The sequence below is a fragment of the Quercus lobata genome, chromosome 10, assembly GCF_001633185.2.
Source record: "Quercus lobata isolate SW786 chromosome 10, ValleyOak3.0 Primary Assembly, whole genome shotgun sequence".
Taxonomy (NCBI): Eukaryota; Viridiplantae; Streptophyta; class Magnoliopsida; order Fagales; family Fagaceae; genus Quercus; species Quercus lobata.
In genome coordinates this window covers 25,317,778-25,332,691 of record NC_044913.1, presented here as the reverse complement: position 1 = coordinate 25,332,691, position 14,914 = coordinate 25,317,778, and the positions used below count along the sequence as shown (strand labels likewise).

Below are 14,914 nucleotides of genomic sequence, written 5' to 3'. Positions count from 1 at the left end.
AGTGGATTCAAGTTGCTATCTTCTAGCTATCAAGTGTACTGGATTCAAATCTTCAATGGGACATTGAAGTACGTGGGCTGGAGGTTCCAGTTGTTCACTATCAGAACGTTTGTGGGATTTAGAGCTCAATTCAGTAATTGTAGTTAGGTTTACTACGAATAGGGTTATTCTATTTGTAAATTTGTATCTTATAGTGAAACTATTCACCTTGGGATTGATGAGGTCAAGTCACTCTAGGATTTTCCTTTGGAATGATTTGTTTTATTAGGTTTTCTAGGTTATCATATCTTGTCTCACTTATATTTCTGCACTTGCATGATATTGATGATTATATGTTTAACCTAAATCCCCCATAACTAATCTAATAATCAACTTGGATATAAAATTAGTTAAATACAGTGTTTTGTCATGGATCTAAAACTAACAAGTTTTAAGTAAAAAGCTAATGTGACAATTTTTTATCAGATGGTGTAAAACACCCCATCCTCACTAAATTCAAACTCGGACAAAAATTAGGAGAAGAGAAAAAAATGAATTTCCATTAGTGGAACCGAATTTCAGACCTAAATTGTAAGAAATATAGAATGTTTGAATTTAAAATTAAAGGAGGCACAAGGGTCGGTGGGGATGAGTTAATGTCGACAACCCTTGCTGGCCTTTCTTTTTATAACAACTTGGAGTTTAGAAGAAATCCTTTATGAAAAAGAAAAAAATTTGCTTAAAATAGTGAGTATTAGCAAAATCTTTGCATTGGATTATGAAGCTCATGGAAGGTTGGATTGGCTTTGTTTTGTGCTGAATTGGGTAGGTTGGTTGATTTAGTACAATATAGTTTGTTGTTATAAGAGGAGTTGGTGGTTTCTTTATTTATTTTATTTTATTTATACAAGATAGAAATTATATTTTAACTTAATCTAAATGTATATGTGTGTAAAACTCATTCTTGGAGACTTGTTTATATTTGTGGAGTGATCACTGCATCCTGTGGTGATAAATTGATAGTTTTTGGATACGCTAATTTTGTGAGTTTGAGATAATGTACATTAATTGTGATTAAATCAATATTAAATGCAGATGTGAGAATTTGGGTGCATGTGTATTCGGAATCTTTGAACAGTACACCCACCATGGGCTCATGGACTTGTAAGCAACCCATAATGAAAATAGCTTGGCCTGGGTTAGCATCATTACATTTCCTGCTTTGCTTGTACAATAAATGGCAACATTCCTTGACATTGTATTGTCCTGTTTTAGAGTTGGGCCAAATCAATTGGTCAGGGGCATTGGTTCTCTTAGAAAGGAGGATTTGGTGGATTTGCTGAGCATGTTCCTGACTACACAATTGAAACATTAAATTGAATTTCCAGAACTTTTGTTCCTCGTCAATGAGGTCAGAGACCCTGTCAATCTGCTGTGGGCATAGTCTTTTATTGCTCTTGGCTGTAGGGGACCAATTTGGGTGGTTTATTGAGATTTCACTGCCATTTCGTACCCTACACTTGCCTGACAAAAGTTTTCTGGAAAGTATAAGGTTGGGTTTTTGTGCAATTCTCCATAGTTACTTGGCCTTAGGGCGGGCCTCTGACAGTAGCTTTTAAGTATTGTTGTTTAAAATAATGTAAAAATTGTGATTTAAAAAGTATTGTGAAAATACATATTTAAAGTATTCATAATGCAAAAAATGTGTTTGGTATCATATTTCAAACAACATATTTTAAAATGTGAAAAAAATATAATTGTGTGTTTGGTATGTCCATGTATTTCTTTTTTTAAAAAGTGGTAATTTTATGACATGTACAATTATTTTATTAATATTTATTAGAAGAGTGCACATGAGAGAGAAGGGAGGAAAAGAGAGAAAAAGATGAGGTGTGCCGTGAGAGAAAGAGAGTTGTAGCTATGTGAGGTCTTATCAAGTGGATCCTACACTTTTTTAAATATTTACAAAAATGTCATTGAGTAATGCTAATTGAAAACTGAAAATTGGCAAGAGGAATTTTCTAAATTTAGTGTTTAAATACCTAAAATGAGAAACATAACTCAAACATTCATTGAAATCCTTTACCGAACATGTTTTTTTTTTTTTAGCCTATAGTTTTCAATGTTTAAATATTAAAAACTGTTATTTGAACTACCTTACCAAAACAGCCCTTATTCATTTGGCTTGAAATCCTACACCCCAAGGCCAGCTTCTTTGTTTTTTGTTTGACACAAAGTATTCCACTTAATCAATTGCTTCTTTTTTAAAACTCTCTTCTAAAAGCCAAAACCTCCACTTTCGGAAAGTAAATTGGGATAAAAGTAATTGAAAAGTACCTAGAAATAAAAGCATAACTCAAAAGTAAATTACGCTTCACATTTATTATTATTATTATTTTTTAAGTTTGACTATAAATTAGTTTATTAAATTCAATATTCAGGTTTCAAGGTAGGGGTAAATTATGGGTAAACCCTCCTCCCCTAATGCATATTTTAAGATAGAAAAATGTTCAAGTTTCAAGAGTTATTGTCTAATCATCTATCCCATATGTTGAAATTTTAGATTTGGAATTCTTAAAAGGGTTCAAAGATTCATAGCTAAGGAAGTAGAGCTGCATGATCCCCAATTGAGAAAATTATTTTCAGCCATTAAAGTTGTCAAAACAAAAATTTAGAATAAGATAAAACATGAGTTTTTGAATGATTACTTAATTGTGTACAATGACATTGGCTCGAGAAGAAGCTTAGGTTCCCTTTCACCTTCCCCGTATGCTACCTGCAAGCTCTGATCTCTATGCTCTTAATTTTATGAGCAGTTTTCTTAGTATCTAGTAGCTTGTTTGTTAGTTGTTGTCATTCCTCGACTAGCTATTAGGAATTCTCGTCCTATATTGTTCCCTAAATAATTGTGTAACTAACCAATAGTTCCCTTTTGTAAAGGAAGGGTGCTTCCCCCCTATGTCATAAGACCCTTAACTAATCGATAGATAAACCTGAGGAAGGTAGCTAATTATATGAAGTTTTCAATCTGATCTCTAGTAGGACTGCCTCTTGACTTGCTAAGGTCAGGAATATAGTCATAGATTCAGGTCTTTCTCTTCCTTAAAGGTGTTACTTTTTTCCAAGACAGAGTGATTGCCAAGAAATTTAGAGCAAAATCAATGATAAATAATTTTGTGCAAACCAAAACTTTATTACGTTAAACCTAATTTATAAAGAAAAGATTTGTTTAGTCATAAAAATACTATTTTGATATATATTATACTATGTATGAAACAATTACATATGTTAAATCTGGTTAAAAGACATACTTGATACATATAAATAATACTTTTTTACTTAATTGTTATGTTTAACTTGGACCCTTGGAAAAAATCCTAGGTTTCATGCTACCATGGAAATTCTAGTAGTTTACAACACTAAGGTAAACATGCACATCTACATACTCCAACACAACAATAAATGCACACACACATACTCCAAGAGGTGAGTGATGTAAGTTTGATGTCAAGAGAAAATATGATTGGTATAAATACACTTTGCTTCTCTCAAAAAAAAAAAAAAAAAAAAAACTTTGCTACTTTTCAGTTTTCAATATACAAGATTGCCCATTATGTGAACCAGATATGTTGTAATGAAAAATGACTAGGAGAGACAAGCCTTCGAGGAATCCTAATTACAAAACTTACGTGGCAATGCAAAATTATTGAACAGAATGTACAAAATTATGTGGATAATTTTTACATCTTTTTTTGTGTGTAAGTAATGTATGCCTTCTACTTTACACCCATCGTTTGATAATAGGAGGCTTGAGTGCAGAAGTGTCGCCAGTTTTTTTAAAATCTGAATGGCACATTTGTGGAGAATGTAAGTAACTCTGCAAGAAAAACGAGTATTAGGCTATGAGTTTGTCAACTTAGAATAATAGCAATTCGTGTGAAAAGCATTAACTTTACGTACTTGGTGACATCTTTGGAGAGGGCTTTGATTTTGAAGTTGTAGGTGATGCAGTTCGCCCTGGTTTCAATGGGGCTCGAGAAACTTTAGGTGGCAATTTTTTTAATTTAGGCCTGCAAAAAGTAGAAATGGGATTAACAAAAGGAGTGGAAATTCACATTGATTATTATACTGTTGAAATTAAGGCTTAGTAGTTTACCAAAAAAACTAGGACTTAGTTGAGTACTAATAACTAGCCTATGTATGCCAGAATGTATAAATTATCACCCAAAAAAAAAACATTATATATGAAATGTTTGTACAATGAACAGCAGAATGTAATTTCATTGACAATTTGGTCTTTATAATAAACATTGGTACTTTTAGTAGCCTACTTTACAAAATTTAATTAAATTGTGTTGATGAAGTGGACAAGAGAATGCAGGCAGTTGCTTAATGATGTTTTTAAATTTTTTTTTTTTTCTAAACAAGGTTGACTTAATGATTCATGATGGACAAGGATGAAATAATGATTCATGATTTGGCAAAAGCATATGAAATGTTTGTACAATGAACAGCAGAAAAACTAATGAACAGAAAAGGTAGAGTTTGTTGTTGATAAATGATAATTACACATACACTCAGTAAGTTTTGAAACCATGATCTCGTCCTCCACCTTACTCTAACAGCTAGAGCATATTGTCAATTAATAAAGAGAAAAAATGTATTAATATCTAAATTCTATGCCATATTGTGCAAACTCCATGTCAATGTCTATTCAACGCCAAAAGCAGATGATATGAATCTTTTAAGCATCAAAATGTCTCATTAACACATTTGATTTCAGTCCAAAGTTATTAATATCAATTTAAACAAACAAAACTTTCTTCTTATAGTAAATTCTAAATATTACAAGAGAGCAAAATGATATTCAATAATTATTTTTTTCGATATCATATTTTGTAGGGGATAAAAGTGTATTTTTAGTTAAGTACTGCCACATGACCGAACTGTAAGAGGAGAAAGAATATCACCTAATTACTCTACTTAAGTTTTGTCTTTTTTTTTTTTTAATATCTGAAAATTTTAAATTCAACACCCAAAGCTGTAAAAAGAAAAGTAATACTTACTTCTCCGGAATATCTGACCGTTTTGTGGTTTCAGATGTAAAAGCACTTTCAACAGATCCATCAGTATCTGTTCCCATAGAAAGACCACCATCAGATATGTCACTTGATCTCTCATCATAATCTGCATCTCCAAGTCCTATGATCTCAGTGTCTCCGGCAACCTTTGATTGCCTGACAAGTTCATTCTGGTATTTAAAGTCATCCATTGAATTCTGAAAATCATCTTCAGAATGCTTATCACTTTGTTCTGAATAAAAGTCTGGATCAGAAGCTGATTTCATAGCAAGTCCTTTCCCACCCAATGGCTTTTGGCTTGGCGGAGTAGTCCCACCTACAGTTTCTCTTCTTGGAGAGGAAGATGCATACCTCATAGCTGTCCCACGCTTTTCACCATTGGAACCAGGATGCACACTTTTTAAACCTTTACGCAATTGCAACTGCTCAATCTCCTCATCTTTTTTAGCAATAGTGCTTTTGAGAGAAGCCACCTGAATTGTCAACAGAAACTTATTAGGTGATGACCACAAAATATGATCTTCAAAAAAAATATACAACCACCAAGAAGTTTTAGTCCCAAACTTTTGGAGTCAGCTATGAATAATGCATATGGGAGTCTTCTTACAACACCTGAACACATTCACATCAATGATGCATATTGGCTAAAAGTCTTGTAGAGTGTTGTTGAGGTAGGCCTCAATACCATGCATTCTAAATAGGAATGCCTTACAATGAAGGAAATCAAACTTATAATTTGCAAAATCTCCCAAAATTTTGAAGTAAGCTATAGATAATGCATATGAAGTCTCTTTACAATACCTGAACACATGCACATAAATGATGCATGTTGACTAAAGCAAGTGTTGTTGAGGTAGCCCTCAATACCATGCCCCCACCCCTTCCCAAAAAAAAACCAAGTCATTGATTCTCTGCTCCTTCAGTCCATTTTGATTTTAGAATAAGTTCTTTCAGTTAAATTCCTTCTCATATAGTAGAAGTTGCTAGAATGAGATTTGTGGAAATGTAATTCCCATCATAATCTTCTTGTAAATAAATTTATTTAACTAAACTTTAGAAATGCTAAAGAAAAAACATTTATTCACCACATTGCATGACCAATTATTCAAACTTGAACTTCTATAATTTTGAATAAGCATATGATATATTTAGGGAAAAATATTATATGAATAATATTGATAAATATATATATATATATATTTATATATATGTATGTATGTATGTATAATCACATTTCATATGTTTCCAAAAAGAATGGATAATTTTTCGTAATAAAAATAAATGGACAAAGTTTAGTTACTTAATATCTTTTTATTGGAGGTAAATTTTGACAAATCTACTATTTGATTATATATTTTCTTATATCCTTCATACTTGCAAAATTTCTATAAAATTAAAGATCAATATCTATGTCATTAATAAATTGTTTAAATTGCAAGTTTTTGTAATTTAAAATTATGTATAAAATATAAACTTATAGATCATATGGTAAATAAAATCCGATTAACACAAAATTTGACATGTGTATTAAAAGCGTAAAAAACATGTAATTTAACTGTTAAAATTTTAAAATATGTAGTAATATTTATTTTATTGAATAAAATTATTTTGTAGCTAAATTTTGTTCAAAATAATTTTCAACATCTAAATGTTATTTAGTATGACAGACCAACACATTATCACCATTTGATGTATATCTAATAAAAAAATATATTTTATCCAATTCACTATTCAAACTTGAGAACAAATACTTTACTAATACTTAACAATAAGGGACTAATACTTTATAGTTAAAACTTCAGTCAAATTTTATCACTAATAATTGAGAAGACATTGGTTTGTCCTCAAATGATATTTAAACAGATTCAAGGAAAGCACAATAAGCTATTTTGTATGGGAATTCCTTCTCCTATGCAAATTTGCTGCTATAGCAATCACAAAACTGCATAAGATAATTTGAATGTCATGTTCCCCAAATTCTAAAACTAAGTTTCACAAGAGCAAGTTATTTTACTTTCTTTAGGACACTAATAAAATTTTTATCGATAACTACAAACTTTTGTTGTTTTGAATATACATATGCATGTAAATTGACAACACTATGTTCACCAAATATTCAAAATTCAAACCAACTTGATAAATGCAACAGTGCCTTACCATGAACATTTTCCTCAATTTAAAAGATTCAATTTTTATTCTAATTTAGTTTATTTGCATTTCTTCTTTGGTGATCCCTATTAGCAACATACTATGATAAATTACCGACTGTCCCAAAAATTTAAGTTGTTAGAAAATGATGAATTTAATTATTTAACCATAATTGAACAAGAAGGGAATGTGCTTATAACTCCAATGGTAATATAACTTCTAATCAAGTTCCTCCAAAGGAGACAAACAAATAAATAAATTTATAAGCACCTGTTCCATTAATTCCCTGACATCCCTACCCTCTTTGTTGCTCCGTGCAGCACCTAACTCAACTCCAGAAACCCTCTCAGCAAACTTCAAAGTGCTTAGACTTTCAGAATATGAATTCACATCAGGATTAAGTTGCACAAACATAAGAGTTTTTGCTTGACCACCTGAGATATTAAAATCAATATATGTTTCAGATGAACTCTTAACATAGGTACTAATGCAAGCTATAAAGACAAATTTAACGTCTTATAGAATCTATCAAGGAATTGAAGGCCACTTGTGACTAAAAGAAGATAACTAACAAAGAAATACCCAGAGCGCTTTGTAGGACTTGAGTAAGCTTGCTATTTCGGTAAGGTACATGAGGGCTCTTTTGAGCAAGAGCAAAAATGACATCTCCAAGGGCGGATAGTGATTTGTTTATATGTTGTGCTTCCCTGAGTCTATCTCCAGTTACCTCAGAACGATCTACCCTTTCACTTCCTGCAAGATCTACCAAATGAAGATTACCAAGCAAAGCAGCACCAGTCTTCAAATCCTTCCCACGAACATTAACAGTGACAACACTGTACACATACATCTAACTGAATATTACAACAAAATTGAAAAATTATGATTGAGAGATACTTATATTTAATAGATAAGATCTATTAACCTGTGAGACCGGCTACTTCTTTCATTCAGGGCAGTGGCACCGACAGCTCTGTTCCTAAGTCCCACATCCATTATTTCCATTACATCAGAGGTTGAATTTACAGGTTGCATGCTAGCATCGGGTACAGCTAACCCATTGGGTTGCAATTGTGTCAAAATCCCAAGTGTGCGCAAATCAAGGAAACAAATGATCGACATACTAAAATCATGAATTCTATGTGTCTTCATTTAAGTTATAAAAGGATGTATATGCATAGAAAGCATAGATGAAACGAAAACAAGTAGACATGAAGGATGAATAAAAGGATATTTCTTTTGAGAACTATCAGTTGATAGTAAATCGCGTACTTGTTCATTATATATCTCAATCATTTGAACCCCCATTTCATATGTAAGGGCACTTCTTCTACTTTGAGAGATATCAAAAAGGTCATTGAGCGCTCGATAATTGACCCCCCAATTCTCTTTAGTTGCTCCAGTTGGGCCAGTCTGTTTAGAAAGGACTTTGTTTCATTAGGATTGTTGGAACTAGCACTAAATGCATTGTGAAAAGTAAAATACGCCAAGAGTTCATACCATTGTGAAAGTTTTTCCTGAACCAGTTTGACCATAAGCAAATATACATACGTTAAAGCCATCAAGTACCGATCGTATCAAAGGTTGGATGTCAGAAAATATCTCCTCTGCCATCATTTAAAAAAGAGAATGAGTTGTGCTATGCAATGCTCACCATAAAACAAATATGCATACATAAACTAGTTATTTAAGAATTAACATTCTAATAACATCAAATTAATCAGTCAGTCAATTAGGCAATGCTTATATATAACATAGTGTAAAAAAAAGGCGTATCTAATGTATATAGAGAGTGATAATAACCTTGAGTTGCAGCCAGACCAAAGACCTTATTAAACTTAAACAATCGATGGCTGTCTTTCCCTGGCTTTGAGGGATTTGCTATAACCAACTCTCCATCTTCACCAATATAATCTACGATCGTCTGTTTTTCTCTTTGTCCAAGAAGAAAAGGCCTTATCCGACAATACACTCTAATATTTCCTGTTCAAATAAATTTAGATCGAATTTAATAATTTGTACTTGCATACAATGTAATATGAAATATGGCCAAAATAAGTAGTGTCACCTTTTAATTCTTGAATCTCATTAAACAACTTCCTGTTTTCAGCAAGAACTGAATTATAGTTTTCAGACGCATCTGCTATTACTTTGAGCTTTACTCCTAAGCAAGGTAAAGTTAATTTATGAGAAACTACCATCACAAACAGCATAAAAATACTTGAATTTCAAATAACTATCCCTACCCAGGTGATTAAATTCCTCGGAATAGCTCTTTTGTGCTTTCATAATTTCTTGTTTAATGGATGTAAAAGCGAACCTCAATTCCTGTATGTTTCATAAAGTTAGAAGTTAAACATCACTCCATTCAAAGCTAAAAGAATATTCTCACTTAAAAGCATACCTGTAGTGCACCAAACTGAAATTCCATATTGCTTAGGTAGATTTGCTCTTTCTGGTTCCATCTCTGATATTTTGATTCAGAGTATGACTCAAGCTTTTTCATCTCATTTTTAGAATCTTCTAAAAGGTGCTCAAGTTCTTTTAATCTCTCCTCAAGAGTTGTTTTAGCATCCTTAGCTTGTGTGTCCATTTGCGAGCAGTGCAATTCATATGCCTTTTTGGCTACTTCAAGTTCTTGCTTCAATGTTGAAATTTCAAGATTGTTGTTCTCATTCTCTTTCGTCAATTTAACCAAATCTTCCTCCTCAAATTTCTTCTTTTCTTCCATTTTGGTCCTCTCTGTCTACAAAACATCCATAATAGAATTATTGTAAAAAATATGCATACAAAATAAGATCCATAATAGAATTATTGTAAAAAATATGCATACAACATAAGATCGTTGTCAAATGTCAACGTCTTTTCACAAGTAACACATTTATTGCATGCTCTAACAAGTTTTAAGTGTCAATGAAAAATTAGATTATTGTACATTAGATGATACAAGCAGTTCAAGTTAAAAATAAAAAAGAGTTACATGCTTTATTTTCTCTAAACTGTACCTTTATATGCTGAAGCTGGTTCATAACAATCTGCAATGAAAAAAAAAAAAAATTTAGAAAAGAAAATTATTTGCATGAACAATACCAATAAAGCCTTAGTTCCAAAACTTTGGGATCAGCTATATAGTACAATAGATTTATTAGGGTTGGTCACACAATAAAAAATGACTCACATATGTGTCAGTCAAAGTCCAACTTGCTGACTTATATTATTCACCATACCTGGCTCTCTTCACTAGTCCCTGATGCAAGGGTTTCAAGTACTCTGATCCTAGACTGGTATTTCTCTTCACGAGTCTTAAAAAGATTATTTTGCTGTAGGCACAAAAACATAAAGAAATTAACAAGGTGATAGAAAAAAACTGTAAGATATTAAAAAAATAACCATAAGTCATGTTACAGTTCTTAAGTGTTCTGCTTGGGTTGATATGCGTCGCTCAATCTCCTGCACAACTTTCCTCAAAAGGCATGCCACACGCTGAGCAATGACAATAGTGTTAGAACACAGTTCTAGAATTATATTATGCATGCACATATGAAAATACATGCTAATGGACATATATATATATATATATAGATATATTTATATACTAAACTCATATATATATATTTATATACTAAACTCATCACACGTACAATAATATTCTTTTTTATTTATTTATTTTTAGAGTTATAATATTTAAAAGTGATATATAAATAACAGTGTATATATATATATATATTTTTTTTTTTTAAAGAGGTAAGGTAAAGTAGAATAATATTTTAAAATGAGATAGAAATCATGTTCTAAATTTTAGGCCGAATTGAGAAGGTAAAGGAAAAAGCCTAAAACTTAGGAACAGTAAATTACTCTCTTAACCAATTTGTATTTTTTAATTTAAAATTATTTAACTATAAGATAGGAGTATTTTAGAAAGTTTAAGATTTTGTGTAAAAAAAATTTAGTACACAAAATGTTGAAAATCAAATAAAGAATCCTGATATTAATAGTGTGTATATATATATAGACTCATGCATTAATAATATTCAAACACGTATTTCCTCCGGTGGACGTACATAAGGTATTTCACCATTCTTTCTTTCAACGCTTTCATCCAGAATTCCATTCACAACGCTCAAAAGTGATTGAGTTGGGGCATTCTGCAACAAGAGATGCTGAAACACATTAAAAAGACATTAAATTTAAAGGACCAAGAAAAGGAATTTTAAAACTGACCAAATATCAAGGTTATCTGACAAGAAAAAGATCTCAAGAATTTACATCTAGACTGTTTGATTTCATCATCTCTGAAATTTTTGCAGCAGGAAGGTCTGCATATCGTCCTGGTTTGACTTGAAACACTTCATGGAACTTATGTCCTCCACTACTATGTACTGTTGCAGCAAATGGCTCTGTTTGATACCGAAAATCATGAACATCAACTACTTGAATAAACAAAACAGAATGATAAAAAGGACACCAATATTATAGCTAATGTTTAAGCATAGGGAAACTTGCACTCATTGTTCACACAACATTAAATCAGCTTGAGATTTATTCATGTTCAATATTTTGTAAGCGTGCAAGCTAAAAGAGGATTAGTTGTGAAATCTTGAAACTTATGTACACATAGTTACACATACACATACAGGGGGAGGGGGGAAGAGGGATAGAGAGGGAACAATTTTACCTGACATGATAGGACTACGCGAAGTACGTTGAAGTTTAGACTCAGAGACAGCCTTCAATCTATCTTCTCCAGTCAAAGCAGAAAATTGTCCACGTGGAGATCCAGTTCCACGTGGAGATCCACTTCCACGAGGGCTTCCAGATTTAGATTTTGTAGTGATAGTTGGCTTATATTGTGCTCTAAGTGTTAAAAGGCAATCAATAACACTCTTCATAGAGCCCTGCATAATATAACTCAAAAATGAGAGAGGGGCTAGAAAAGTAAGATCGATCTCTAAGCAAAGACTAACAAGTGAATGGAAACTATAACATTTGTATGAATGATTTCCTTTTTTTTTTTTTATAGATATACATGTAAGAATCAATATATGACAACAAAGATAGAATGTTTGCGTTACACACTCACACATGGCAACATATTTACTTAGAGCACAAATTTTATGACTTGCTCAAATTTCATAACCTAATACCGTGTTATGTGTACATCACTATATCACAAAGCAAGCATGTGTCTGTATGCATTTACTAGTTAAATACCTTCTCTAAGTCTGACTCCTTGAAGCTGGGAATCCCCAAGTTTCCCATTGCTGCCAGAAACCTTTTAATTTTTTGTGTGCGCAAATCTGTTGACTGATTGGAATCACCTACCTGTAATGGAAAATGAATGTTAGAATTAGAAACCTAACAACCAATTTCCAATTTATAGTATGACTTGGTTAAAGAAAAATTTAGAAAGTTTTCAACAACCTCATTCACATAACCAATTCTCAGCATATTCAAGATCCGACACAAAATAGTACCATCAATCAAGCACATTCTCAAGTCTTCATCTGAAGCATTTAGTGGTAAGTTTAGATCAGGGAGGGTATTATTCAGCCACTCCAATAATATTGCTCGCTGCTTAGCTGGAAAAAAGAAATAGAAGGGAAAAAAAAAATTAGTTTATAAATAAAGATGAGCAAATAAGTGAAGAGGGAAAAATCATCTTTCTTTACCTTCACCCTCGTCATTATTATTTACTATTTGTTCAGAAATATCCCCATTAGCTGCTACATTTGAGCTGCTAAACCCTTCATTTTCTTTTGTAAACTGATCCAATGTGGATTTCATGGTGAGATGCTTAAGCAGGGCATCTAGAGTCGGAGCTCGATTATGAAAACAGGGAAAATTTGATTTTCCACTGCTTCACAAAAGAAGTCCTGAAATACGAAAAGATGGTAAATTTCCATTCCCCTCTCAAAACAACTTGTCAAAACACCCCCACCCACCCCACCCCCCCCCAAAAAAAAAAAAAAAAAAAAAAAAAAAGTAAAAGAAAAAAGAATCATGTTGTTGACAGTATGAATCATACCAAGAAGATGCAATAGGCTACATAATGAAACGATTTGCTACCAGTAACTTGGCTAGTGAAATCTTTTACTCAAACAAATAAATAGCAATTTTTTTTGGTTAACTCAAACTCATAAAATTTATTGTCAGAACATTAATAACTAAACTTTCCCACTTTTTTGAATCAGTTGCTTCCTGAAGCTCTCTGCAGAATACAGTCTATGGATTTCCCTTAATTTCACAAACTTCTTTTGTTACAACTTTCAAACACATAAAACTTTTGTTTGAACATTTTGCTTTACCAACACTGGTTTTTGAATATAGTTAAGTCATGCACTAAGTACTTGTTGAGATATAGCACAGCTAATAAGTTTATTGAGATTTTTGGTTTCTCCACTATCCATTCAAAAGACAAGCTCAGAAACATGTGCACGTACGCACATTTTAGCATTTGTATGTATGTCATTGATAGCGAAAATTAACTCACCTCAGCTGCATATGGCAGAAACTTTTTCACAGAACTTTGAATAATTGCAGTAAAAGTATGACACTGACCATTAAGAGAAACTGCAAAGCAAAGTATGGCCTCTCAATTTGCTAAGACTCTACAAGCTGTAAACGAACTTTACAAGCTTCAGGGGAAAAAGATTTTAAAAAATTAAAAAACTGCTACAGCTGCACTCGAATCACAACTGGGGATGTTTAAGGTTTCATAAAAAAAAGGTCCTAACCAAAGCACAAAACTCCCGTTTTTGCAGGTTCTTGGAGAGGTGATTGGATGCTCAAGGTTTCACATAGAGCCAAAATTCAAATTGCAAGAAATATTTTGACATCACAATAATTTTTATATGTGCGTTTGCAAAGGGAAAATGGAGGAACCAATTCCAAAGGGAAAAAACTTCAACCAGATTAAATCCAAAAAAACATCAAAAGCTTGGAATTGGACAATAAAACAGACATTTGAAATGCCAAGAGACTATATCCCACAATTTTGAAAATACAATGAACCCAATTCAAGATTTACACAACAAATCAACATCCTCCATCCCCTCATAGCAGGAATATGTCACAACCCCACATGCATGGACACGAACTAGAGCATAAACATTAAACCCAGATACCAAACAATGATCCCAAGAATGTACAATAAAACGACCAGGTAATATAATGTTCATGAAACAATTAAAATCTAAATGGCACACATAAATTCTTGTAAACAATTAACATCCAAAAAATGAAAAGAAATTTAAAAATATATATATATGCAAACAAAAACCAACCTGAGGAAACCCCAAGGTATGAGCTATGAGCTATGCACGTTGATAAATGTTGAGGGTAAATTAAGGTTAGTCACGTAAGGATATAGAGAGACAGCTTTTGTTTCCTATTTAATTTTAGTGAGTTTTTATGGCTCTGTATTGTTCTGTATTCGTTGTACCGTTGGCATTGTAATGAAAATTGAGAGGTCCGTGAAAATGGGAGCACAACACTCTCTACGTCTCGATCATATAGTTTGGGAACTTTGCCATGTGTCTCAAACCCCGAGAGTGACGCTCTGTCTCCTGTTCTGTGATACCTTTGTTGTCAGTGAAATGTGGAAATTTCTCTGCTATCTATGGTCCTATATTAGCTGGGGACAACAAATCTAGGCACTGTGGGAGTTTAAGCTTGCTTGGTTTCTTTCTTCTTCTTTGTTAGGATAA

The 14,914-nt window shown here is 32.4% G+C and overlaps 1 protein-coding gene across 4 annotated transcripts; it reads right to left on the bottom strand.

The window, feature by feature from the left end:
* Nucleotides 1-3,557: 3,557 nt before the first annotated feature.
* On the bottom strand, nucleotides 3,558-14,577 carry LOC115962978 (kinesin-like protein KIN-14C). 4 transcript variants are annotated; one of them, XM_031081860.1, is made up of 22 exons: nucleotides 14,492-14,577; nucleotides 12,878-13,081; nucleotides 12,630-12,787; nucleotides 12,420-12,530; nucleotides 11,884-12,103; nucleotides 11,475-11,605; nucleotides 11,270-11,368; nucleotides 10,614-10,691; nucleotides 10,436-10,528; nucleotides 10,214-10,243; nucleotides 9,613-9,954; nucleotides 9,455-9,536; nucleotides 9,277-9,372; nucleotides 9,012-9,191; nucleotides 8,709-8,815; nucleotides 8,443-8,621; nucleotides 8,134-8,298; nucleotides 7,791-8,044; nucleotides 7,479-7,642; nucleotides 5,046-5,533; nucleotides 3,940-4,049; nucleotides 3,558-3,856 (listed from the first exon to the last, which is right to left on the bottom strand). In XM_031081860.1, the coding sequence occupies exons 2-22, from the start codon at nucleotides 12,990-12,992 to the stop codon at nucleotides 3,816-3,818; spliced, it is 3,243 nt and encodes a 1,080-aa protein (XP_030937720.1). In that variant the 5' UTR covers nucleotides 12,993-13,081; nucleotides 14,492-14,577; the 3' UTR covers nucleotides 3,558-3,815. The 4 variants fall into 4 exon arrangements, with proteins under 4 accessions (XP_030937720.1, XP_030937722.1, XP_030937721.1 ...); XM_031081862.1 differs by having other exon boundaries at nucleotides 11,270-11,353; XM_031081861.1 differs by lacking the exon at nucleotides 14,492-14,577 and adding an exon at nucleotides 13,234-13,355.
* Nucleotides 14,578-14,914: the final 337 nt, after the last annotated feature.

What these genes read in the sequence shown, in the direction of transcription:
- LOC115962978 (XM_031081860.1), bottom strand. Translation starts at nt 12,992, where the DNA reads ATGAAATCCACATTGGATCAGTTTACAAAAGAAAATGAAGGGTTTAGC. An exon ending in TGAAATCAAACAGTCTAGAT is followed by an intron (nt 11,369 to 11,474) that starts GTAAATTCTTGA and finishes AATGTGTTTCAG; the next exon opens with CATCTCTTGTTGCAGAATGC. An exon ending in AAGCAGAACACTTAAGAACT is followed by an intron (nt 10,529 to 10,613) that starts GTAACATGACTT and finishes TTGTGCCTACAG; the next exon opens with CAAAATAATCTTTTTAAGAC.